Source organism: Jaculus jaculus, chromosome 11, assembly GCF_020740685.1.
Source record: "Jaculus jaculus isolate mJacJac1 chromosome 11, mJacJac1.mat.Y.cur, whole genome shotgun sequence".
NCBI lineage: Eukaryota > Metazoa > Chordata > Mammalia > Rodentia > Dipodidae > Jaculus > Jaculus jaculus.
Window position 1 is genome coordinate 96,612,666 of NC_059112.1, and position 27,548 is coordinate 96,640,213.

Here is a 27,548-nt window from a genome sequence, read left to right on the forward strand (position 1 = left end):
TTAAAGACTTTAGCACAGACATGCCCTTAGCACTTAGGGATATGGCAATGTTCAAGTATCAACAACAGTCTTGAAGCACTCTACTGAATCATTTTTACCATTATGTGTGTGGATACAATCTAGCAATAGCCACCTCTATGCTCCCTCCATGAGGATGGTGATAGGAAGCGATCCTGTGTGGCCCAGTTTTCCCATCTGTGCCCCTCACAGCTCTAGAACACTTAGATGCAGTGTTCAGCGGTTCAGTTGTTGCATGCATCTCACGAGCAGTGTGTGCAGGCACTGGTGTGCACATTTGAGGAAGCAGATCACATGGGGGAAACGTCAGAATTCAGTAATAAAGTTGAGAAATAAGCTTTCATAAGATAACTTAGGAAAATGTTCCCCAAGACTGGGGCCTCCAGCATATGCCCCCAAGTGTAAAGGGAGAACAGCTGCAGTTACTGGGGGTTGCTCAGGGAAGGGAAGGGGTATTCTTCAAGACTGAGGCGAGGCCATGCCATGCCTGGACGAAGCCTCCCCCCTTCCTAAGAGTGCTGGCCAGGGAAGGAGCCCCAGGGCGCTGGGGGAAAAAAATCTCAGTAACTGCTCTGTGTTCCTTGAGGAGGAAAACCTTTCTACCAGACTCTGGTGTTTCAAGACCCATCATGGACTTCTATTTTCTTTCAGTGTTTGGTTTAAATGATTTTAAATGTTTGAAAACTGGAACATGCAAAGTATCACTGATGCGTGAGACATATAAGCTACAGTCCACGTGCTCTGTGTCTACACACAGCAGGGTCCAGGTGCGAAGCTGCGCTGCCGCCTGCAGAGAGGAGCCAGCTGGCCACACTGGCCCCCCAGACAACTTGGTGGTTGAAAACCCATTTGCCAGAGCCAAGCTGTTCTGCAGCTCCAGAATACATTCCAGATACAACAGACCTCGGGTGTGACTTACCACAGATACTAAAAGCCGATGCAGAAATCCACACACTGGTCTCTTGTAACTGTGAAGAAAAACTGCCGTTGGACTGCACAACTGTGGCTCCAAACATGGTATTTCTCCCACTAATCTGAAAAGTCCAATTTCAATAGTAATGGTGGAAAGAGCCAGAGAAAGCTAGTCAGCAGTGACGGGTCGCCTTCCACTCTCCGGCCCTAGGGATCACTCTTTCCTTCTAGCTACCTAACATGGCCATTTGCTGTGGAAGACCTAGTTCTTTCTGTGAAGTGTAAAAGTGTAACATGTCCTTGGAAGCATTCCAGAAACATATCTTGGTGCCTTAAGACCAGAGTCTGGGCTTCTGTGTTGCTCTTTTGCTATCTGAAAGTCATCTTTAAGCAGAAACAGCCACTGTGGCATCCTAAGGCACCAGTATGGATAATCCCTCCAAAATACAAGACTACAGTTTTTGACAAAAACTTACTGAAAGTGAAGCTAACATGAGGGAATTAAAACCATGGAGAAAATGATTAAAAACAAAACATCCCAATCTTCCTAGAACCCATAGCTATATCTCTTCACAGGGCAAGTCTATAACTAACATCTTCCTCCTTCAACTCCAGAGGAGCGTTACTTCCAAAATTCCCCGGTGTGTCCCTACAACACTGCCTCATCTATGAATGCCACAGCTCAGCTCTTCAGCTCCCAACAGAAGAACATACTGGACAACGGTTCCCTCATCTCTGCATTCTGCTCTCCCTTCCTGGCCAGCATCTCAGGATGTGGCCCATGAAGCATTTCTGCCAGTGTCAAGTAACCGGAAAACTAAGAGATGTCCTTCTGGAACATAGGTCAAAATAACCTCAAAACCTCCAGCAACCCTTCTAAGCAACTACTGAACTTGAACATAAAACTTTCACATGTAAATTGTACAATACTAGAGTTTGAATAAATATCCCATAAAGCTGTTTTATCATAACTCATAATTGACTTTTTATTTAAAAAATTACAGGGAGCAATTTCCAGCATATTTTATAAAAGTACTGCCTGTATCAAACATTTTGTATCACTTAATTCTATTGAAGAGCTGCCTCGTTTTTTGTTTTTTTCTTTTAAGCTAATTCCAACTGATGGGATACATGCCCTTAAAATAGAAAGTTTCCACCATTTATTCAAATGTCAAAATTAAGATTATTGAGAAGTTTATTGCTTTATGGCTGGGCAAGATGCTACTGGCACATTTTAGGTAAATAATCTTCTTTATTAAAAACTATGAGGTCATTCTGTTTAAAACTTTCAGGATAATTCACAGAAAATAGATATATTTATTCAAATTACATATTGAAGGGCTGACCAACTAGCTATAGACATTTAAATGTGAAGCAGCTCTTGAAAGAAATGACAGACAGACACTTGGCTCTCGGGATACTACACGTAACTGAAATGAATAACACCCGGAAGATCAGTATTGTTATGCTATGTTCTGTTAGGATCTTTCTTAAAAACACGCTTAGTAGTCCATTTGTGCTTAAAATATTCATATGCATGAGAAACTTAAAGGAAAGAAGACCTCTGTACATTATCATCAAAAGAGCATTATACAGTTTTGAAATTGCACTGTTATTTAAATCACTTTTCTAAAGTCAGACCCTCCTTTGCAGCTGGCACAGTTTTTCAGGTCTAATTGGCAACTTGGGGAGGCCCCTCTGGTATTAATGAAGTGAAAAAGGTGGTGATAAAAGACCAAGCTGAAGCCATTAATCCAGGCCTTTGAATTGCACTGATATCCTCACCCGCATCTTCTCCACTCTCGTCTTCAAGTCCGTCGTCCATAAGGCGCTCCTTTCAAATAAAACAAGAAGCACACCACTGAGCAATCTAAACTGCTAGCATCAACCTACAATACAAAAGGGGAGAGCTAACTTCTTTTGGCAGCAAGAAAGAATATGAGAATAGGAAATGGTAGATATGTGTCCACTAGAAATCTTTATGAAGTCTAAAATTAATAAATTCTATGGTGAGGAAATTTAATGGGGACAGCTCCCACTGAAATACAATAAATTCTTATATGCACCATTTTCTTTCTAGACTACTTTTAGGAAGAATGTTAATCCTTCTTAATGTTAAAACATGACTGACTTAGTGGTATACCCTAAATTCTCACAGATGGAGGCATCTACAACATCTACGTTCACTTTTCTTTGTGTGCTATTCCACAAATACCTATATGACATCGCTTTCATCATTTTGGTCCCTCACAGGGCTGAGGTTGTGTCTATAATGTCTATACAAACTTCAATGCCTACCATTTCTTCAATTTCGAGATTGTTTGCATTTTGGCCATCATTGTTAACTTCAGCATTGTTGGGAGCCTGTTGCTGACCACCTTCTTGCCTAAAAGGAAACCATCCAGCTTGGTGTCTGTTCAGTAAAATAAAGAGAAAAGAAAATAAACCGCAATTGCGTTTATTTGTAACATTACCAAACTGTTTGCCCACACAATTTTCCCACAAGAGAAAAAAAAAAAAAAGACTACTATAAAATACAATTAGGTACTTTTTTGCCCCTTAGAAAGAAGAAAGGACAAGGGAAAAATAAGTCTACTTATGACAAAAGTATGACTGTGTCTACAGGACTTAGTATCAATCAATTTGGAAGGACATCTTTATGCAATAGTTCATCACATACTTCTTCAATTCCCAAATAATTAAAAGACTACATCCCACTGAATAATAATTTTGAAAAACACAGTAAACAAAATTTCTGCCTTTACACATTGTTATTTTCTTGGCATGTTTGTGTGTGTGTGTGTGTGTGTGTGTGTGTGTGTACAGTACATGTGTGGTGTGTGTGTGGTATATGCACATGTGTGCAGGTTCAGTGCACATGACCATGTGCATGCATGCAGAGGTCAGAGAATACTGGGGGTCTCTCAGCACTCATCTGCTATTTCCTTGAGACGGGGTCTCTCCCTCAACCTAGAGCTGCAGTTCTTCAACGAGTCCTGAAGAGTCTCCACTCTCCACCTACCATGGACTATGGGTGTGGCCACCTCCAGCTTTTTACATAGGTTCTTGGGAGTTGAAAGATTCTAGCCTGAGACACTCTCCTGCTTAGGAAACAAGAGCTCTTAAACACTAAGACATCTCCCCAGATCAGAAGTACTTTTTAAATTTTTTTTATTTTATATATAACAAGTTATACACTATTATCCCCTCACCCCAACTCCCATTACCCTGGAGGTCCTCCTTGGTGGGGTTAATGGTAATCACTGAGGGTCATGAAGGCCTCAGTCAATCCTTACAAGCCTCCAGGTATTCCTACCTACTCTGTGGCTCTTACAATCTTTCCACCCGCTCTTCTACAATATTCCCTGAGCCATGGCAGGCTTATTGGCAATCTGATTTAGTGTTATTTGTATTCTCTAGATTTCTGCTTTCACAGATTTTGATTTTTTTTCTTTTTCAAGGTAGGTTTTCATTCTAGCCCAGGCTGGCCTGGAATTTACTATGTAGTCTCAGGATGGCCTCAAACTCACAGCGATCCTCCTACCTCTACCTCCCGAGTCCCGAGTACTAGGATTAAAGGTGTGTGCCACCACACCCAGCTGGTTTTGATTATGTTAAGTGTCTGTCTCCATCACCCTGGAGCTGCTTGTCAGGCTGGCAGTAAGAGCAGTGTTCATGACATTGCTTCTTCCGCACTTTCTTCTATCTAGCCCACAAATTTTTTTTTTTTTTTTTTTTTTTTTTTTTTGGTTTTTTGAGGTAGGGCCTCACTCTAGCTCAAGCTAACCTGGAATTCACTATGGAGTCTCAGGGTGGCCTTGAACTCACAGCAATCCTCCTATCTCTGCCTCCCGAATGCTGGGATTAAAGGTGTGCGCTACCATGCCTGGCTAAATATTCTTATTCAATATATCTTAACCCTGCTTTTGGTAAGCAGCAATATTCTAGATATATAAAGTCCAGTATTCATAATCCTTCACTCAATATTCACAACAGATTGATTACCTTATGCCAGATTCTGTGTTGAACTGTCTCAGAAAGTAATTAAAAGAAACCACAAGTAGTAATAAATGGCACTCACAAGTAAACCAGCAGCATGGCTCCCATCACCATGATAAACCGACTGAATGACGAATAGAAGTAGACAATGCTGAGGAGAATTGCGACTCGTGAGAACGTGTACATCCAGTCGAGCCAGTCACGGTTGAAGTCGTCCTCGTTTAGCACAGGACCGCCCTGCGCATTCATCTGAACATTTGCATTCACGGGCCGATTCTCTTGGGCCACAAGGTTGGGAGCTGGGGGTGGTTCTTCTCCAGGAACATGAGCCAGATGTAAAGGCTGCGACACAGTTGGTTGAGTTGGGCTGGCATTTGATGTAGCCTGGGCTGAAACTGCAGCATGACTGAAATATTCACCAAAATATTTAAAACAACTTTACCACATTAAGCATTTTAGAATATACAAGGACTTATAAACCTAATATCAAATATCACAATTTCTACTCGGTATTTCTTATGCAGGCACAATTTCTAACGGAACCAAGCCTGACAAGATGAATAACACAGAAGAGAATGTTCTCGGGCTGGCAGTCTAAGACAGTAAGAGAGAGGAGGAAGAAATAAGAACAGTTCATCACCCCCGGCAGGGAGAGAAGGAAAAGAGAGAGCATATGTTTACAAATAGACTAGCTGAACATGGTGGCACATGCTTTTGACCCCAGCACTCAGGAGATAGAGGTAGGTGGATCATCATGAGTTCCAGGCCACCCTAAGACTACATAGTGAATTCCAGGTCAGCCTGGGCTATAGAAAGACCCTACTTCGAAAAACTAAGTTTAAAAAAAAAAAAAAAGTCAGACTACAGAGCAATACCCTGACTCAAAAATATTTGTGGGGCCAGACACAGTGGCACACACCTTTAGACCCAGCACTAGAAAAGCAGAGGTAGGAGGACTGTCATGAGTTCAAAGCCACCCTGAGACTACATAGTGAATTTTAGGTCAGCCTGTGCTAGAGTGAATCCCTACCTCGAAAAACAAAACAAAAAATAAGGGGGGGAGGGGACTGGAGAAATGGTTTAACGGTTAAGTAGCTTGCCTGCAAACTTAAGGACCCATATTTGATTCTCCAGATCCCACCTAAGCCAGACACACACAGGTGAGACAACAGCAAGGTCACACATGCCCACTAGGTGGCAAAAAAAAAAAGAACAGTTGATCATTCTTCCTCCAAATGCTTGTAGGCGAGTAACCAGCAGGTCCACATCTTTTCACAAATAACCCTGCTCGTTATTCTATATGGGACGAAGACCTTCAAGTCGACATCTCTCCTCCTCAGACCCATGCTGTCAAAGACTGGTCTAAAGATGAGTTTATGCTAGTATTTTAAAATATTGGCTATGTCTCAAATGACCACCCCTCACCTCCAATCCTGCTTTTTAGGAACCCCATGGGAATGACTTGCTCTTAACAACTTGGAAGAACTGTGGTCCTAGAGGATGCTGGTAATGTGATTGCTTAAAAGTGAGAGTAACTTTCCTGCTACAGTGCCTAGTGAGGTGGTAATGGAGCAGGGTTTGCCCTTCAGTTACCCCGGAGAAGAAAGCTGTACTGTAAGATTGGCATGATTTGTATAGACATTGAAACTGGGAGGCAGGAAAACAAGGGTTTGTTTTACTATTATACTTTATTATAGAATATACATATACATATATTCTATAATAATATATGTGTGTATATATTCTACAATAAAGTTGGTTGAGATAGTAAAAGAAAATGAAGAAATATTTATTAAATAAAGAAAAATTATCTGGTTAATTTTCTGTATAAGGCTTTTCAGTTTCCCAACATTTCCTATCTTATGTCTGTTCTCATACATGGGTGATCTGCTTCGTTATAAAGGTAAGGACCTGAGACTTGAAAGTTAAATGATTTACATAAGGTAGTGTGACTTAATAGCAAACTAAAGTAAGTCTCGCTTTTTGATTCTCATGAAGTTTATAAAGAAGACAAAGTATGTAAAACATCCAGCAGAATAATGAGTACAACGTAGTCTAAGTATCACTATCACCCTGGCAACATAAAGGGCGTAAACAGTCTCCCTGAAGCCAAGTGCTTTAAAAAAAAAAAAAAAAGCATTAGCACGCCAGGTTCCTAGAACAGGGAAGCTTTACGGAGAAAGTCCGAAGAAAGGGTAGGGTGCAGCCTTCAGGTGGAGACTAGAGACCAACAGATGCTGGGACAGGAAGCACAAGGACTGCCTCTGTCACATGTAACAAAAGCTAACCCAGAAGAAGTCTAAGGTCACAGTATGTGGAAGTAAACAGCTTAAAAGGAGAAAGGCCTTGGTGAAATGAAATAGATTTAAAAGAAGAAAAGTCCAGGAAGAATTTTGCAAGCCAGATTCAGAGAAAGAGCAATGCTCATGTGGCCTGTTTGTAAGGTACAGGATTCAGGGGTAACAGAAGCTACAGTCCAAAGTGTTAGAGCCAAGAACTTTCATGACAACTGACAGCACCAGGTCACTGACAAGGAAGTCAGGAGAGAAGCACTTAAACAATGAAGCTGCTAAGCCGGGCGTGGTGGCGCACGCCTTTAATCCTGGCCCTCGGGAGGCAAAGGTAGGAGGATCGCCGTGAATTTGAGGCCACCCTGAGACTCCATACGCTCCATAGTGAATTCCAGGTCAGCCTGGGCCAGAGTGAAACCCTACCTCGAAAACCCAGGAAAAAAAAAAAAAAAAATGAAGCTGCCAGATTGTAGATGTACGGAACTAAAGGCTCATTTCCTTACGGAAATCTTCAGTAACTAAGCAGAAGAACAAGATGAAGAATCAAGAGCACCCACAAGGGCTGGAAGGATGGCTCAGCAATTAAGGCGTTTGCCTGCAAAGCCAAAGGACCCAGGTTCTATCCCCCAGGACCACGTTAGCCAGATGCACAAGGGGACGCACACGTCTGAAGTTCCTCTGCAGTGGCTGGAAGCCCTGGCATGCCAATTCTCTCTCCACCCCCCCGCCCACTCTTCCTCTGTCAAATAAATAGATAAATAATAAAATGTTAAAAAAGAAGAGTACCCATGAGATCTAACAACTATGACCACAGAAGAAAGAAATCTAAGATCACCCCCAACCTCAGGTGATCTTCTCTGCCAATAATGAGTATCATGAGACACAGCACAGGCACATCAGGATCTGTTACATTCAGCAGTAAATTTACTCTTTAGAAGAAAAACAAATGACCAAAAGACCATACCCAAAAAGTGACCATAAAGATAAAAGGATGAGGAGAGAAAAGAATCACAGAAACTAGAAAGGGGCATTAAACAGAAGCTGGTCATTGTTAAGAAGTGTATAGATCAAGGCTGAGAAACTACTCAGTACTAACGTTCTTCTATACTGGCCAAAGCCAAACTGAGTCCAATAAGCCTATTCCTATAGCTGAGGCCTGCATATCCTTGATGGAGTTCTTTTCATTCCGTTTTTCATTTGACTCTTCATCTCTTCATGCATATTTGCTCATGTGGTGATTTGAATCAGATGTACCTGCATAAACTCATGTATTTTGAATGGCTGGTCTCTATGGTGACAATTAGGGAAGGTGGCACCTTGTTGGAAGAGGAGATGTTTCTGGGGGTGGGATTTGGGGTATTACAGCCAGCTCCCCCTTGCCAAAGCTCAACTAATTTTCTTGCTGTTGTTTTCCACCTACTGTGGCAAAGGTGATGCCCAGCCCCTGCTCATGCCACGCTTTACCATCATGCCATCATGAAGCTTCCCCTTGAGACTGTAAGCCAAGATAAATTCTCTCTTCTCAGCAGCTGCCTTGAGTCAGATGTTGTGTCCCAGCCACATTAAGTTAACTATAACAGCTACCATCCGATGAACCATTCCAATATGTTTTCCTAAATCTATAGATAATATAATCTACAGAGATAATATTAAAGTAAATATATGAATATTGATAAATACAATTAGGGGAGAAAAGGAGCCAAGAGACGATTTAGCTGATGTGAAACACTCTTTCTTTTAGCCCAATAATTTAAAACAAAGGGTCTGTTGTAAAGTTTATGAATTCCTACTGATAACAATCTTAAATAACCAATATTACATACTCAAATGAAATCCCAAATAAACTTAAGATAAACCAGAAAATAAAGCAACAAAGCAACCAATTCAAATGAACTCACTACTGCATATAATACTGATGAGCATACAGCTGCTGCCACCACAGCATCTGCAGTGGACTGAACACGGGGTACATGGGGAGCACAGGCGGAACAGCTTGCCCAGGAAACTGGTTGTCTCCATTTCTGCAATTAAAAAAAAAAAAATAGCAAAGTGTCATGTAATGCATCAGAAGTTAAACATGTCTTTAATTTGTCTTGTGAACTATGTCAACCACTTCATTTAAAATGATTTTACACCTTAGTGGAGAAACCCTCTACTGAAGAGATGCTTACATATCACGGTTCACTGGGGCTCTATTTACAATAGCTATGAATTGGAATCAGCCTAGATGCCCAATGACAGGCAGATAATGAGAACATGGTGTAGATACACAATGGAATTTATTCAGCAGTATGGAAATAAAATTAGCAGGAAAATGGATAGACCTGAAAAGAATTTAAGTAAAACGGCCCAAGGTTAAAAAGACCAAAACCACATGTTCTCTGATATGTGGGTCCTAGCTTATATAATATCGAGAAGTATGTATTTATAGGGAGCCAATGTGGGTGAAACCTATAATGACAGAATGGTAACCAAGAGTGAGTATAAAGAGTTGAGTAGGAAAAGAGGTGAGTGGAGGGCAAAAGGAAACACATGACATGTAAACAGGAGGAAGAAAAGGAAGGGGGGAAAGAGGGTGACTGGGAGAGGGATGAAAATGAACTAAAACAAACTTTTTTAAAATGCCAAGGGCTGACAAGATGGCTTTGCAGTTGAGGCTTTCGCCTGAAAAACCAAAGGATCCCGGTTCGATGCTCCAGGACCCATGTAAGCCAGACGCACAAGGGGGCACACACATCTGGAGTGCTTACACTGGCTGAAGGCCCTGGCATGTCCATTCTCTCCCTCTTTCTCTGTATCAAATAAATAAATAAGTAAAATATATTTAAATAATTATACATTGAAAAAGATAAAAATGAATGCCAAAATCAGTGATACCTAAATATCTGTATGACAGCTAAAAGAAAACATTCTAGCAGAAAGAAATATGCTTATTTTCAATATTCTTCAAATAAAACAATGTCTTACTTAAGTTGGCTCTGAGCCCAAGTATTCAGACCAAACAAGTTATCCATAAAATTTGTAGCAAGACTGAACATTTGTTATCTTCTCACTTCAGCACAGACAACCAAAAACACTTTCATTTTAAGTACATTCTCCTTACGCACCAAAGCCTAGGCCTGGGGAATGGCTCAGTAGACGAAGCCCTTGCTGTGCAAGCGTGAGGACCCAAGTCCACATCCCTACAGCCCCTAAAGCCAGACATGGCAGCACCAGCTTCTCTATTCATGTCACACCTGTGACAAGAACAGAGGCAGGGGCAGGAGAATCATGCCGAGGCTTTGGAGCCCACTAGCTCGGAGAACACAGTGGCCAACAAGAGACCCTGCTTCAAACGAGACACAAGAGGAGGGACAAACCCTGAAGTTCTCTAGCGTCCACATGCATTCCGTGGCACATGCAGCCCCCACCCTTCACACACATACATAAACACGCACACACAGTACATGCACACACACCCAAAAGCAGTACTCAAAAAGAAGAGCCAAAAGCCTGAAATAATTTTAATGACAAAATATTTTGAGGAATAGGGGAACTAGCCAACTAATGCATTAGTAATAAAGTATAATTTAAAATAGTACATTCTAGCTACAAATGTGCAGATTTTTATGTCAGTTGGAGTAAAAGTTGGTAGCAGAAGCCAGTAAGCTAGAAAGGGGCTGTTAGGGAGGGAGGAAGGGAAAGGACTTAAGGGGAGGGTATGGTATACATGCAAGTAGATGAACAGATGACTGGGACTGTTTGGACTGAATGGGGTCATGGGAAAGAATTGAGTAAAGGAAGGAAGGGTGGAGAGGGTCCATCAAAATTTAAGATGTTATGAATAAGCCATATGGAAACCTACCTCTTTGGATAATGGTGCACCCAGAAGCCATAGATTGTTACCAGGAAAATTTCAGTGCCAGGGATAGGACACCTTTCAGTGAGTTGATGGCCAGGGAGGTCCCTGATGATGCCCCTCAAGCATTACAGGCCATTACCAAGGCTCTTGGTTTCTCACCAGGAGATGGTAACACCCTATTGATGAGGACTCCACATGCCGGGACTACAGGTCACTGAGGAAATCAAGCTTAACTGAAAACCTCCTCCCTGTACACCAGCTGACAGAAAACTACAAAAAGCTACACTGTTTGCAGCCCTATGGGAGACAGAAATCATCATCGGTGACAAATCAGCAGGGCACATTGCAAGCCTTAAGACTGGCCAACCCGGCCAAATGTGACAACTGGTGCACCAGTGTCATGTCTGTCATGGAGGAAACCAACTGCTCTCTTACTGGACTGGAGGCCCGCTCCACAGGAGGGAGTACATGCCTGGTACTGAAAACCTAGTCAAAAGCCTATGATGAGGAGGTCATGAGCCCTAGGGGTGTAACGCCTGCTGGTATCTGGCTAAATGCATATATGATGCTCAGTATCTGCCCTGTAAGAACTTCTCTTAATGTTTATACCCATTTATCAATACTACTCTCATTTTTTATTAGAGAAGCTTCTCAGATGGCAGTAACCACTGGGATGACTCAAAAGGCACCATAATGCTGAGAAGAAATGACAGTGGAGATTTCAGCACTGAGCATCTCCATCACACCTTCTAAGGCTCAGGGTCCATTGCTGAAGAGGTGGTGGAACGAGCGTAAGAGCCAAAGGAAGGGTAGGACTCCTTACAACGCGCTCTTCCAGACACAAAATGGCCAGGATATCCATGACCTCACAGTGCCTGACACTACCTCCACAAGACCATCGTAATAGGAGGAAAAGATCATGACATTAAAATTAAAGACAGTCTGATTGACAGGAGGAAGGGATATAATGGTGGGTGCATTTGTGAGGAGGGAAGAAGAAGGAATTATCATGGTTTATTGTGTGTAATTAAAGAAGCTGTCAATAAAAAAGGTTAAAATAATAAAATAAAATGTAGCAGCTAGCCAGGCATGGTGACCTTTAGTCCCGGCACTCAGGAGGCAAAGGTAGGAGGGCTGTCGGGAGTAAAAGGCCAGCCTGTGACTTCATAGTGAATTCCAGGTCAGCCTGGCTACAGAAAGACCATACTGGGAAAAAATATATATATCAGCTAAACAATTTAAAATACAAAAATGAATGTTTAAAATGTAAGCTATTTTCTAAAGGACCAAAAGTGGCAGAACATGCTTATGCATACATTTTAAAGTCAGTTGAAATTCTGTTAACTCAGTTTGGCTGCCAGCTGGGAGTGCTGTTTTGGAAAAATTGTAGAACCTTTAAGAAGTAGAGTCTTGGGCTGGAAAGATGGCTTAGAGGTTAAGGGACTTGCCTGCAAAGCCTAAGGACCCAGGTTTGATTCTCCAGGTCTCATGTAAGACAGATGCACATGATGGCGCATGTGTCAGGAGTTCATTTGTAGTGACTAGATGCCCTGGTGCACCCATTCTCTTTCTTTCTCTCTCTCTCTCTCTCTCCCCCCCCCCCCCCGTCTCTAATAAATAAATAAATAAAAATAAAACTTAGGGAAGAAAAAAGAAGTAGAGTATTGCTTGAGAAAGTAGGTTACAGGGGAAGATCCTGAAGTTTGATAGCACAGCCACACTTCCTGCCCTCCCTCAGCTTGCTGACTACATACCTAGTGTAACCAGCGGCCACAGACTTCTTGCTTCCTTGCCTCCCCCCAGTATGATGTGCCCTTCAATGTAGGCCAAAATGAACCCTTCCTCCTTTAAGTTGCTTCCTACAAAGTATTCATCATAGAAAAATAAAAGTAATTAACACAGTTACCTACTTTTGTTATTGTTTGGTTTGGCTTGGTTTCTTTGTTTTTAAACTCAGGTCTTACTAGCCCAGGCTGGCCTGGTTTTATTTTTATCCGCCTGGTCCCTAAATTACAATGTGATCCCAAAATATATAGTGTAAGGTTTGTAGAAATGCATGCATATCAACATCTTAGCATTTATCCCAGGAAGCTGACATATCTTTGCACAGATCTGGAAACTCCCTAAATCTTGTATTAATAACAAAGTGAGACACTAGATGAAGTCTGCACTGGAGAGATGGCTTAGTGGTTAAGGCACTTGCCTACAAAGCCTAAGGACCCAGATTCGGTTCCCTAGAACCTACATAAACCAGATGTACATGGTGGTGAATGTGTCTGGAATGTGTTTGCAGTGGCTACAGACCCTGGCGTGCCTGCCCTCCCTCTCCCTCTCCCTCTCTCTCTCTCACACACACACACACACAAATAAATAAATAAAATTTGTATTATTTAATTTTTTATTTATTTGAGAGCAATAGACAAAGAGAAAGAGGCAGAGAGAGAAAGAGAGAATGGGCGCACCAGGACCACCAGCCACTGCGAACAAACTCCAGATGCATGCACCACACTGCTATAAAGCTAGAAATCAACAAGAGAAACAATAGAAAACACACCAACTACTAGAGATTGAGCAATGAATGGGTCACTAAAAAAATCAGAAAGGTGGGGCTGGAGAAATGGTTTAGCAGTTAAGGTGTTTGCCTGTGAAGCCAAAGGATCCAGGTTCGATTCCCCAGGACCCACGTAAGGGGCACATGCATCTGGAGTTCATTTGCAGTGGCTAGAGGCCGTGGCATGCCCATTCATTCTCTCCCTCCCTCTCTCTCTCTCCCTCTCTCTCCCCACCCCCTTGCAAATAAATAAAATCAGAAAGAAAATCACAAAACTCTTAGCACTAAATGATGATAAAACCATTAACATACCAAAACTTACGACACACAATGATGACAGCCTTAAGAGGGAAGTTGATAGCTCTAAATGACAACATTACAAAATAGAGAGATCCCAAATAAACAATGAACCCTCTGAAGGCTTTGGGGGAAAAAAAGAGCTATTCAAATCCAAAAATACCAGATGGAAAGAAATATCAAAATTAAAATATTAAAAAGGAGATGATATAGCAGATAGCAATCAAATTAGGAGAATAATTAGGACATATTTTAAAAACTCACATTCCACAAAATTAGAAAATCTGAAAGAAATGGATTTCTTGAGTCATATGACCTACCAAAACTAAAAGCAGAAGAGATTAATCACCTGAACAGAACTATAACATCTCATGAGATTGAAGGAATAATAAAAAAACCTCCTAACCATAAATGTCCAGACCCAGATGGTTTCTCTGCTAAGTTCTACCAAGCCTTATAGAGAAACTAAAATCACTTCAAGTTATTTCACGAAACTGTATAGTAGGTAATGCTCTCTGAGTCCTTATATGAAGCCAGAATTACACTAATACCACAATCAGACAGAAACACAAGAAGAACACTACAGACCAATATCCTTGATGAACTTGTATGCAAAAATTCTCAATAAAATTCTTGAAAATTGAATTTTAAAAACTATCAAAGGTATATTCTATCTTGATCAATTAGTTGCCATCCCATGGATGCTGTGATGGTTCAATAAATGGAAATTGATAAATGTAATACATTGCATAAATTGATACCTAGAAGGAGGCCATTTCTGTCATAAACCTCATCATGTGGTTTGCAGACCTTTGGAACTACTCTGTAGGAGGAATGTGGGATTTTGGAACTGCATGCAGCTAGAGAAAAATGCTATAAGCAGAGATCATTCTAGTGAGTTCAGAAGACGATACTGGCAAAAGAAATGTGCAGACAGAGAAGACTCAGAGAAAAGTAAGAATTCTATTGGGAACTGAGCTGGAGGCCGTTTGTGTCATGTTCCGATAATGGATCTGGCTACATTCTGCCTGTGTAACTGCAGGGCCCGGTGCTTCCCCTGCAAGGTCTTGGTTTCACTGTGCTTGTATTTCCATGATACATCCCCATCCCTCCCTTTTGGAATATAAATCTTTACTCTGTACCACTATATACTGAAAGTAGGAAAAGCTGTCAACCCAAATGTTGTTCATTCATCTTCAGCGACATTATGCGTACATACTCTGCTACTCAGTGGCAAAGATGGCAAGAACTGGCACATACTGGTTTCACAAGAGATGGCTGCTAAAGTTCAGGAATTTTGTGACCTAACACTTGGTATTCATACCACTGGAATCAGCAAATTCAGGACTCTTTTGTTTCTACCCTGAACAGTCAACTGTTAAGCATTTTTCAGCATAGCACTGGTTATAATTTTGCAATAGTTACCAACTCAATGCTGCTGAGGGTTTTTGTATTTTATTTTGGCCAATCAATGCAAGTGTGACATGTATAAGACTTTTAAGTATGTTTAGGGCTCAGCTTGGCCTCTTACATGCTAAGGAATCACTGACTCACATATAAGAAACATGAAATACACCTATTTTGATTTGAAATGTCAAAATGACCCCACAGGATCATAGTTTTGAACACCTGGTCCCCAACTGGTGATGGCATTTGGGAAAGTTAGGGAACTTTTAGGAGGTGGAGCATTGTTGGAGGACGTGGGTCACTGGGGACAGGCTCCCACATCCTGTCCATCCTTGGCTTCCTGCCTTCCGATGTGACACCAGCTTCTCACTCCAGCGTGCATGCAGTCTTATCATGACTTCCCCACCATGATGACACTTCCCAAGACTGTAAGCCAAATCAAACACTTGCTTTCTATAAGTTGCTTCTGGTTGGGCATCTGTTCACAGCTGAGAAAGTAAATGATACAAAAAACTAGTACCTAGGAATGGAGCCATTACTGTGATAAACCTAACGATGTGGTTCTAACAATCTTTTGGAACTGGTTTACACAAGGATTGTGACCATTGATACAACACTTAAACTCAATATACAGCCTGAAGTAGACAGAAAGACAGACCTGTAGGTATGAAAAATAAAGTGCCTTAGTGAATATCACTGACATTGTGAATATGCAGCAAAACCAAAGGATAAATTCTATAGAGTAATCAAATTAGTACAACCAAAAATGAAGATCTAGACTTTAAATATTATGGGTTTATATTTGATCTAAGCCCATGTCCAATCTGTTTTACAAAGAGGTTTCTAAGGCAGGATAAAAGTATAGTATTTCTATTTTAACAGTATATGTAGAAAAGTATGGAAGAATAATTATAACTTCAACAAGGGTTATTTCTAAGTGGTGGGTTATAAGCAAATTTTACTTTTAAAAATTAATATAGAACATAAATAGGTTTTCAGTTTGAATGTAAAATAAAGATGCTACTAATTCAGACAGAAAAAAACTGTATGTATAAAACTGGGTTATTATAAATCAGTCAGCAATTTGGAGAGTTAAATAAATGACATTACAAATAGGATAATTCTAAAAGTGGTCAGTCAGGAATCATAAATGTGACTTTGTAAGTGAACTGCCATTTTGATGAGCATATTTCCTTCTGTATCCTTCTCATGTTTCCCCCCAAAGCAGGGAATGCCAATATTAGTATTTCTCCAAGCGAAGTTCCCATGGAATGGTTAGGTTGGCAGATTCCATAGAAACATCCCAAAAGCGGCCATTCAAATCCTCAAGGAGTAAGGAACAGCAATCAGCATTTTAGCAAGCTCAGTGGAGATGAAGACTGCCTACATGACGGAAAACACATGCAGCCTTAATTAAACTTAAGCTGAACTGACGTCTGAAAAGGAGAGCAGAGCTCTGACTCTGGTGGTACACGGAGCCCATCAACATCGGATATAGAGGGTAGAAGGGTACAGAAGGAATGAAACAACAAAACAGAAGAAAGACAACCTAGAAAGAGGAGGGTCTTCAGTGAATTGGTGGGAGGGCAGAAGGGACAAAAAAAGGACAGCATACCGTAACTTGATCATTTAAGAATGTTCCTTTTTTACAAATAAATCTTTTGATTTATAGTAATCATTTAATCATTTACATAAAGTAATCATTTACTTAAAACAAGTTTTGATGATTCCTTGGATGCTTGTAATGGTGAATAATGTCAACTTGATAAGACCTAGAATCGCTTAGGAAACTAGCCTCTGAGCATGCCCGTAAGGGTCCTGGGTATAAAAAGGAGAGGGCTGACTGAGCACCAGCATTCACTACTCTCTGCTCTTCACTGCCCACCAGAACTAGATGGTAAGACCCTGATGCTGAAGACTCCACATGCAAGTGCTACAGGACAATGAGAAGTCAAGCTGCAGCTAGCTGCTGGAAGCTTCCTCCCTGCTGACTAGCTGCCATATGCTAGGAAGATCTATGAAGTCTACTGGGGGAGAAAAGTCATCAATGTCCACCAGCAGAGGACTCTGCAAGCTACATGGCTGGCTAGCCAGGCCAACTGGTACAATGATGACATGCCTGCTATGGGGAAAATCACTGCTCTCTGATTGGATTGGGGCCCTTCCCATGGTAGAAAATTCCTGCCTAGTACTGAAAACCTAATCATAATGGCTGGGGAGGTAAAAAGCCCTAGGGGGGGAAACTACTATAGTTGTTTGGCTAAATGAATATATTATACCCATCAGGCTGCCCTCTAAGCACTTTATTTTATGCCTATACATTAATACTACTCTGAATTTTGGTTCACAGAAGCTTTTTGTTTCAGATGGTGATAACCACTGGAAAGACTCAAAACTCAGCAAAGGGCTGAAGAGATGACTTAGCAGCTAAGGCACTTGGCCTACAAAGCCTAAGGACCTATGTTCAACTCTCCAGGCCCCATGTAAGCCAAACACACAAGCACAGAAGGTTGCACATGAAGGCAATGTGGCACACACTTCTGGAGTTCTACTGCAGTGGTTGGAGGCCCTGGCCAACTGATATTCTCTGTCTCTCTCTCTCTCTCTCTCTCATAAAAATATTACAAAAAAAAAAAAGAAACACCTCATCAAAGTGCTGAGAAGAAGTGACAGTGGAGTGTTCAGCACTATATGAGACATGTCTAACACCCTCCCGGGCTCAGGGACCATTGCAGAAGAGAGGATGAGTAGGGATTACGACCATCATATATTGTGGCTATGTATAGAAGTTGTGAATTAAAGTTTAAAAAATGAATTATGATTAAAAAAGCTCTAAGTAAAAAGTACTTGAATCTTTCTTCAATCCTAGTTAGTAAAGAAATCAATGGTTATATCACCTACATTACCATCTTGGGATCCTAGCCACTTTTTCATTTCCAGAACAAATCACAGATTTGGCCTAGGCCACACGGCTGGTTGTGCAATGCAGAAAAAGTATCATCATTTCTTAGCCTTATCTTTTAATTAAAGAAAAATAAAAATAACACACCAATATATTCTGCTTTCATGTACAAACCATATTCTTGGAGATCCCATTCTCCGAAATACCTGAAAGATGTGCTTTAGCTGTAATTGTCAGCTGCATTGCCTATGGAACTGCCTAACTCAAGAAGCCTGAAAACTATGTTAAACAAGAGTAACCACAGCAAGCTTCTTGAGAAATTGCTTCCACAGGTTTTCAGTAATGTACAGTGCTTGGCGTATCCTGCACCACAACCTATTTTATTCTATCTCAGTTGTTACTGAGTCTAGCTGACCAAAAACACCAGTGGATAGGCTGGGAAACAGTTCCTTGGATAAAGACAGGTGCTTTCAAACCCATATGTGAGCCTGTGAAAATCAGATCACTAAGCCCTATGCTCTTGAAAGTACACTGTTCCTCACCTACTCACTCCTCAGAAGACTAAATTAAGTAGCTTATGTGAGAATAAAATTTTAAAAACAGAAGAAAAATAAAAGAAAAAATAAAAATTTAGTTACCTAAATGATCGCTAATCCAAGTACCTGGAGTCAGCAACCCCTGGACCCTTGTAAATAAGATGCCCAATCTCAGGCCACATCAAGACCTACTAACTCTAAACCTACATCTTAACAAGATCTTTAGGTGACTATTAGGAAAACTGAGGTCCCAAATGGATGTCTAAGAATTGATACAGGTGTATGGCAAACTTTCTAAAAGTTTAACCCTCTAGTAGTTCTCAAACTATAAAGGCAGAGTCACAGATAAATTCCAAATGTACTTTAATTACTGCAAGGAGACTATTGTGAAAATCAAAGGTAAATGACTTTTAATGATTTTATAGGGCCCCAATTGTGACTTGCAAGCAACATAACTTCACTTACCCTTGCATTACATATGGAAACTGATGACTCTGCGCTGGGTCACCTTGTGCTTGCGGAAGGACACGTTGCCTCAGTCCTTCCGAAGAACCTGAGGCTAAAGGCAAGGATTCTTGACTGGATGACAGAGTTGTTGATTCTGAATAATCTGAATCCTACACAGAAAAATACAGTTATCTTTTGTTTAGCATGTGTTCACAAAATATCTCTGTGAAATAAAATTTACAAATTCACTTCATATATATATATATATATATATATATATATATATATATATATGTATATATATATGTATGTATATATGTATATGTATATGTATATACATACACACACACCTAAAAGGTCAGAAAACCAAAACTCCTTCATTAAGCAGTATCAGAGTTATCAACTAGACAGAGATGAAGTACTGAACAACATAAAAGATTACATACTAAATTGTGCAGATTAAGTCACAGCATACAAAGTCCCTTTCACAACGTCTAACACACATAAAAGTACTGTTTTCAAATGTTATTAATTACTGAATCAAACAGTCACTATGTGCCAGGCACTGTATAATATGCACTAGCAACATGCTGGTTTAACATAATGAGGAATATAACAGAAATAAAAGTTCTATAATTTCATGTTACCTCTGACATTAACAAAGAATCTAACTTTAAGATTCACTTAACCTCTCAATCTGCACTTTCTGAGAGAAAAAGAGATTGAACTAGATTTTCAAAATTCAGTTCTAAAATATTTTAGTTTTATAATATCATCAACATTTTTTAACAAAGTGACCTAGACACTTAATCAGGTTTTTAATGCTCATGTTCAAATGTTATCTGTAACTGGATTCAATAATCTTAATGTGACTCTTGGATGACCTGCCCAATATACAGAAGTTAGAAAATAGTAAATTCCAGATCAGCCTGAACTAGAGCAAAACACTACCTCAAAAAAAAAAAAAATTTTTTTTTCTCAAAGCTATTGCTTCACCAAAAAATAGATACCAAGGGCTGGAGAGATGGCTTAGCAGTTAAGCGCGTGCCTGTGAAGCCTAAGGACCCCGGTTCGAGGCTCGGTTCCCCAGGACCCACATTAGCCAGACACACAAGGGGGCGCGCGCGTCTGGAGTTCGTTTGCAGTGGCCGGAAGCCCCGGCGCAATCATTCTCTCTCTTGCTCTCTATCTGCCTCTCTCTCTCTCTCTCTGTCACACTCAAATAAAATAAATAAAAATGAAAAAATTTTTTAAAAATAGATACTAAACATCATTAAGGAATCTGGTTCTACAAGGGCATAACTGAGAAAGACTTTGGACGGGGTCAAAATTTCTCATTAAGTAGAGCATTATGATAAAGTATCATAATTAATAGAAGAAATGCCTAGCCATGCGTCAACCACCCCAATTTTTAAAACTTTTTTTTTTTAATTTATGTGAGAGAGAGGAGGAAGGGGACCAGGAAGATCTAAAGAAAGCATGGGAGTTCCAGGGCTTCCAGCCATTACAGACGAACTCCAGACATACGTGCCCCCCGCCTGTGGAATTCAACTTATCTTTCCTTTGAAATTGTTTAGATTTTAAAAACACTGTAGAAAATATTATGTATGCTGATGGCATAAACTCATGGCCAAGGAATCACTGGATCAGTCAACAAAAACTGGAACAATGTCACTGTGGCCCAACACTATGCACAAACCTCCATGTCAATCCATTATTTGTCCCCTCTCATACCAAGGCAGAAATAAAGAAAGATCCTTCAGCATTCACAAAATGCATTCCAGCTGAATATAAGCTAATTTCCATGGTTGCTGCTGGAAACTACTTTCTATGGAAGAGATACTGATTAAATATGGTAAGTGCAGGAGCTAGTTCTTAAAGAAGCACTTAGCAGTTATCTATTGAAAGATCTTTTAATTAGTTATCAGCCCTGCCTTGCATGTCCTTCTTAATGTTGGGTTAGATTCCTAACAAGAAGGGAAGCATAATCAGTGAATCAAAGTCCTCTGCCTATTCAAGAATTTTAAAATATGTGGCCATTATATCAATCCTCTCACCCTCAAATATATGACTTTAATGTAAAATAAAAATCATTTAGGCAGAGGTAGGAGGATTGTTATGAGTTCAAGGCCACCCTGAGACTACATAGTGAATTCTAGGTCAGCCTGAGTTAGAGTGAGACCCTACCTTGAAAAAACAAACAAACAAAAAAAATCATTTAACATAAAAGGATTTGGGCCAATGTCTTTAAATTGTGTATAGAATGTCTAAGTTAAAAAAGTTTAACACTTAAAAAAATTCCAAAACATATATGCAGATGGAAAAATAGGGAAAGAGAAACGGAGACTTAATTATGAAAGTGAGTACAAGTGACTACTTCAATTCTTCCTCTTGCAGGTTGAATCTGTCTAAATGTATGTCTGAATTCAGTGATAAAACAAACACACACACACACGTCTTAGCCAAGTAAGCTACTTCAGGAAAATTTAGGATATTTTGAATTTAAATAATTTAATGTATCTTGAATAAAATAGGCATTAAATACCTTAATATTCTAAAACTTTACTAGCCTGAGAATGTTATATAACCACATCATGGTTCCATTCTGAGTATTTCAGTAACTATTTGTGGAGATTGGCTCTGTCACCCATCAGTGACCTGCCATTCAGCAAATTATAACTCACAGTGGACAGGCTTCAAAATGATAGTGTGCATTAGGTATCTGAAACAAACTTTAAATGCCTCACTGGGTATGGTGGCTGGCATACGCCTGTGATCCCAGCAGCTGAGAAGCAGAGGCAGAAGGATCTGGAGTTCAAGGCTATCCTCAATCACAAAGTGAGTTCAGGACAAACCTGTGTTAGATGAGATGCTATCTCAAAAACAATAAAAAATAAACAGATAAATCATAAAAAAAATCTATTATCTCAAACCCCACAAACTCAAATTGTTCTGTATTCCATTTGGTTTGATTTGGTTTCATGGTTTCATTTGTTTGTTTGTTTTCTAATTGCTGGGGATTTAACGCAAGAGCCTCATGCGTGCGACACCCCACCCACCACTTAGTTTTCACAGGGAAGAAAGGAGAAGGAGAAAGCTGCAAGGTTCACTCCTCCCAAAACAACTCACAGAATTGCTGCTGGATGCCAGTGCTTCGTGACTTTCTCTATTGGTGCTGGAATTTGGAGAACTGGGAGGACTCCGAGAAGTACATACTAGATGAACCATATGATATTCATCTTGCTAAAATTAAAGAAGATTACAGTTAAAGGGTAGTACTGGGTAAATGTGCAGTTTTTAAAGTTAGTCACTAAGCTAAGTACTTAACTCAAAACTTACATTCCTTTCTTTTTTGGCCTAGCCACTTTATTAGTAAGCTGTCAACATTTGGAGATAGGTTTTCCACTTTAATATTCTGGGGTCTTTCGTATTCAACACTTTCTCTGCTCTAAGAGTGGTTTAAATACTCAGTAAGTATTATATTAACAGTGACCACCTTACATGTCAATCAATCCTTAAGCAAGCAGTGCTAAAATATTGTACAAACACAATCTATTATTTCAACATAAATACATTTAGCACTGTACCAAGAGAATGTAAGAGTGACCTTGTGGTTCGTCTGTGGAGACTTTGAACAGTGAAAAATTTTGATTACTTGAGAGCACTAATAAAGAAAACTCAGTCTTGGGCTGGAGAGATGGCTTAGCGGTTAAGCACTTGCCTGTGAAGCCTAAGGACCCCAGTTCAAGGCTCAATTCCCCAGGACCCATGTTAGCCAGATGCACAAGGGGATGCACGTGTCTGGAGTTCGTTTGCGATGGCTGGAGGCTCTGGCGTGCCCATTCTCTCCCTCCCTCCCTCTCACTCTGTCTGCCTCTGTCTGTCACTCTCAAATAAATAAGTAAATATTTTAAAAGTACAAAAAAAAACACCACCTCAGTCTTAAATGCCTTAATTTTAGCAAGGTGTTGCACACAGTCTTTTGCTGCTTTCTTAGTTAGGTCAAAACTCCTTGTTGGTAGTAACATTTATCAGAGAGATAGAGCATATACCTCAGCTGTATTCTGTGAATACCCATGTACTTACACAACCCTATGACTATGACTGAAAGAAAACATTCTACATAGTAATTAGAATGACCTTTGGGCCTAGTGAGATCACGTGTACATTTATACGCAGATGAGACAGCATTAAAAACAAAAGGAAGAGCCACAAGGGAGCAGTGGGTGGGGGGTGTCTGTGGGGTGAGAAAGGGAAGCAAAACTAGAAACTGAGGCTCAAGTATCAATTGCCAACCATGAACCTAAACTTTTGCTTAATTCTCAGATGAATCCAAGAAAGGCAAAGTCAGCCTTAAAAAGGCTCAGTGTGTTGTCAATAAAGCAGACCAGGGCATTACAGCATAATTAAGAGAAATACTGAAAAGTCTTGTACATAAACAAGAACAAACTAAAAGAGCTTTAAGAGTTAGGGAAGCCGGGTGTGGTGGCACACACCTTTAATCCCAGCACTTGAGACACAGAGGTAGGAGGATCGCTGTGAGTTCTAGACCAGCCAGGAAGACTACATAGTGAGTTCCAGGTCAGCCTGGGGTAAAGCAAGACCCTACCCTGGAAAAAAGAGAGAGGGAGAGAGAGAGAGAAAGAAGTCAAAGTGTAATATTTAGGAACAGGCTCTCTCAGAGTGAGAAATTATGAGCAAGGAAGTAGAAGAAATGTGTCTATAAGACATTCTATAACTAAATAAGCAAAGCCAATTGCAACATTTAACTCAAAGGAAACAGGTACACTGACTCTAACACAAACAGCTTTCACAGCACAAACATAATACACAAGGTGCTTGACATAAGGAAAATAATAACAGTACTTTTCACTAAAATAGTTGTTTTAAGTAATTTTTTCTGCAACCACTTCTAGCAGCAAATGCCTTTTAACAAGTATTCAGATGCAGGACTAGGCTGTCCTTGAGAAAATAAATAAAATAATAAACGCAGCTGTATTACATGAAGAAGATACCCTTTAAACATTAAAAACAATGAGCTCCATGGTAGAGCTGTTGCCTAGCATGTGCAAATCTCTGGTTCAGCCCCTGCACATAAATGAGTAAACAGATGATTTCAGGACTATTCTTTATGAAACTATAATGGGTTAGAGACATGTCATTATATATACACACTTTTCAAAACCTGCAGAATGTGCAAACCTAGAATGACACTTAACATACACTTTAGACTTGAGTGATGGTCTGTTTGTGTGGATTCCTTGATCATAAGGATACTGGGATGGGCTATTCATAATGGGGGTCCAAAGGAATGGATGAGAAATCCTTCTATTCTCCATTCAGTTTGGCTATCCACCTAAAACTGTCTTAAAAAATAAATAAATAAAGTCAACCTGGGCATGGTGGCACACGCCTTTTTAATCCAAGCACTCAGGAAGCAGAGGTAGGAGGATTGCTGTGAGTTCGAGGCCACTCTGAGACTATATAGTGAATTCTGGGTCAGCATGAGCTAGAGTGAGACACTACCTCGAAAAACCAAAATAAATAAATAAAATAAAAATAAAGTCAAGAGAGAGAGAGAGAGAGAGAGAAAGAAAGAATCTACTGCAAAACTGCAGTATTTAGAAGAGGGCAGATATTAAAGCATGTCAGCCATTTGACACCATGTGACTGAAGCAAAAGGAAGGGCTGGCATCGGCTACGCAGATGGGACACAAGGACACAGGTAAGTTTCCTGCAGGGGACCACAAGCATAGGCTAAAGCATTTCCTAGCAGGAATATCTAGGATAGCAGCAAGAGTGAAGGGCAAAGGTCAACCTCCACATACAAATCCTGCTAGACTTAACAAACAAAAGAGCAACATTTCGAATGCTTAAAAGTTCTAAAAGTATAAATTTCACAAAGGACAATGCACCAAAAGCTTCCATTAAAATAGCTAGCATTCAAGCTGTCAAAAAGCTATACTTTGATATATTTTAGCTCTGTGTGTCACATTTAAAGTCGGACAACAGATACACCAATTCTGTTTCCTCCCTTGAAATTAAACTCCCAGCTCAAACAATTTTTCAAGTTAAAATGTCACACAGCTTGGTGAAAGGGGGCTTAGAGGAAAGGTTGCTATCATGTTACCAATGTTTCACCGCTATGAACAGTCTGCTCCTGCACTCAAGACACACCAAGAATGTTTTCTTCTAACAGAAGGCAGATGCCTGACCACAAACCTGTCGTCCTGCTCCAGCCTTGGCTTCAGGCGGGCACACAGACTGTTCAGCTCTTGTCTCTGTACTCAATCACACTGTCTCCTATCTCATTTGTTTTCATCTTTACCCACGGGAGTTGATTTGAAAGAAAAACTAAACTGCTTAAATTTTCAGAAACAGAGCTCCTCTTATATTCTGATTTATCTGATGTATCTGATTTCAAAAAACAAAAAAAGAAAGAAAGAAGAAAAACTTACTTTTCTGAGAATGTCTTTCAGCTGCAGATGATCAGGAAGCAGTCTACCCGAATACACCAGCCTCTGATCCTTCGTCAACTAAGAAATGGAATAATAAAAAGAAGACCTCAACTTTTCTAATAATACAAAGTATACAAAAAGGATTAGGAGGCCCATCACACACTTCATTCATATCACTTGCCTTTTGCTCAATTTCCCATCCAATTCCAGGTTTCTTTTGTCTCTTCACCCAAGTCTACTGTCTCCCTATGACCACAACCCATATAACCAACTGCTGGTTATAAGACTTTCTGATGTCTTAATGGGCAACTCAAAGTGAAAACACCTATAAGCAGTCCCAACTGCTAGTTCACCTGGTCATGTCTTCTATTTCTTCCTTATCCTAAAGCAACCTGCCTCAGGCTGTGTAAGCCAAACACTTGGGCCATCACTGACTCCTTTCTCCCCTCTTGCAGCAAGTCCTATGGGTTATCTCCAGAAAGCCCTCAGATCCACCTACCTTCTCCCATCTTTACTGCCCATCCCTCTCATCTAAGTCACCATCTCTGGCCTTTGCATCTGTAACAACCTCCTAGCTGATGTTTTTTCTCTTTTTGCTTTCTAATTTTTTGGTTCTAATTTACACATCGTAATACACATATACAAGATTTATAGTTCATATCATGCCAAACTGGTACATGTACAAACAGAACATTTTCTTAGCTTGTTTTCATGCTTCCAGTCTGAAGTCAGGAACTAGAGCGATCTTGTAAAACACACAAATCAATCCTATCACTCTGCGATGCATTCCCACTCTGCGAGATTGAAGTTTAATTCCTTACTCCACTGGTAGTCTCACTCTCTCGCCACACTGGCATTCGCTTAGATTCCCAGGTTCTTTCCCAACACAGACATCCTATTTGCAGTGTTTTCATCCAGCTCCTGCTTGGCTGGCTCCTGATCATCTTGACTTTGGCTTTAAAATGACCTCAGCCACCACAGGACTTTGGGATACGATGCTGGAACCACAGGGGAAACTAGCTCCCTCCTGGCTAGCCCTCAAGGTACTGGAAAACCCTACGGGGGCTGCTGGAAGACAATGATCACCAATAGCATACCTAAGCAGGAGGCCCTGCAGACTCACCCAGCCAGACAAGGAGGACACACTTGTACAACAGTGGCACACAGCCTCTTGGCTAACCAACTGTTCTGTGCTTGGACATGAGGCCTGCTCAGTGGGCGAGATCTCATAGCTGGTACTGGAAACCACAGGAAACTCATAGACTTCAGAGAGAAGCCCCCCACTGACCTCTGGAGAACAAGAATGGGCTTGCACACAAAGTCTTTCAAATAACTTACAAACCCCCTTTAACCCAAGGTGCTTTCACTCTGGCAGAATGTTTTGTTTTACAGAAGACAGAGAAAACAAAGGACCCAGGATTGATTGCCCAGTACCCACATAAAGCCAGATGCAGGAGGTGGCACACGCATCTGGAGTTCCTTTGTAATGACTAGAGGCGCTGACGCACACATTCTCTATCTGTATCTTTCTCTCTCTCTCTCAAATAAATAAAATTTTTAAAAATATTTTTAAAAGAGAAAGGAGCTTTACTAAGACACAGTATATACCAAATTATATTCCTAATTGTATGTCAAAAAGAACTGGAAAAAAAATTCACACAAAAAAATTATTGATAACAGCCAAAAAGTAGAAACTATCTAAATTTCTATCAACTACTGAATGGAATCATAAAATATGGTATATACATACAATGAAATGTTATTCAGTCATATAAAGAAATGAAGTACTGATACATGTTACGTATTAAAACACAGAATGTTAAAAGCGGTATTGTAAACAAAAGACATCAGATAAAAGATTATATATAGTGTTCCCATTTATACGAAAT

General features: G+C 40.3%; 1 protein-coding gene across 5 annotated transcripts in view; it reads right to left on the reverse strand.

Annotated features, from left to right (window-relative positions):
- Positions 1-27,548, reverse strand: part of Herpud2 (HERPUD family member 2) — a 45,729-nt gene that overhangs the window by 8,051 nt on the left and 10,130 nt on the right. For 2 of the 5 annotated variants that reach the window (XM_045130121.1, XM_045130123.1), the window contains exons 2-8: positions 25,660-25,737; positions 22,331-22,444; positions 19,220-19,371; positions 9,119-9,241; positions 5,012-5,335; positions 3,229-3,343; positions 2,716-2,764 (exon numbers count right to left, since the gene is read on the reverse strand). In XM_045130121.1, coding sequence (XP_044986056.1) covers positions 2,716-2,764; positions 3,229-3,343; positions 5,012-5,335; positions 9,119-9,241; positions 19,220-19,371; positions 22,331-22,444; positions 25,660-25,737 — 955 coding nt within the window. Of the gene's footprint in view, positions 1-937; positions 987-1,032; positions 1,053-1,890; positions 2,765-3,228; positions 3,344-5,011; positions 5,336-9,118; positions 9,242-19,219; positions 19,372-22,330; positions 22,445-25,659; positions 25,738-27,548 lie in introns of those variants that run through there. The other 3 variants (XM_045130122.1, XM_045130124.1, XM_004652293.3) reach the window with 3 other exon arrangements.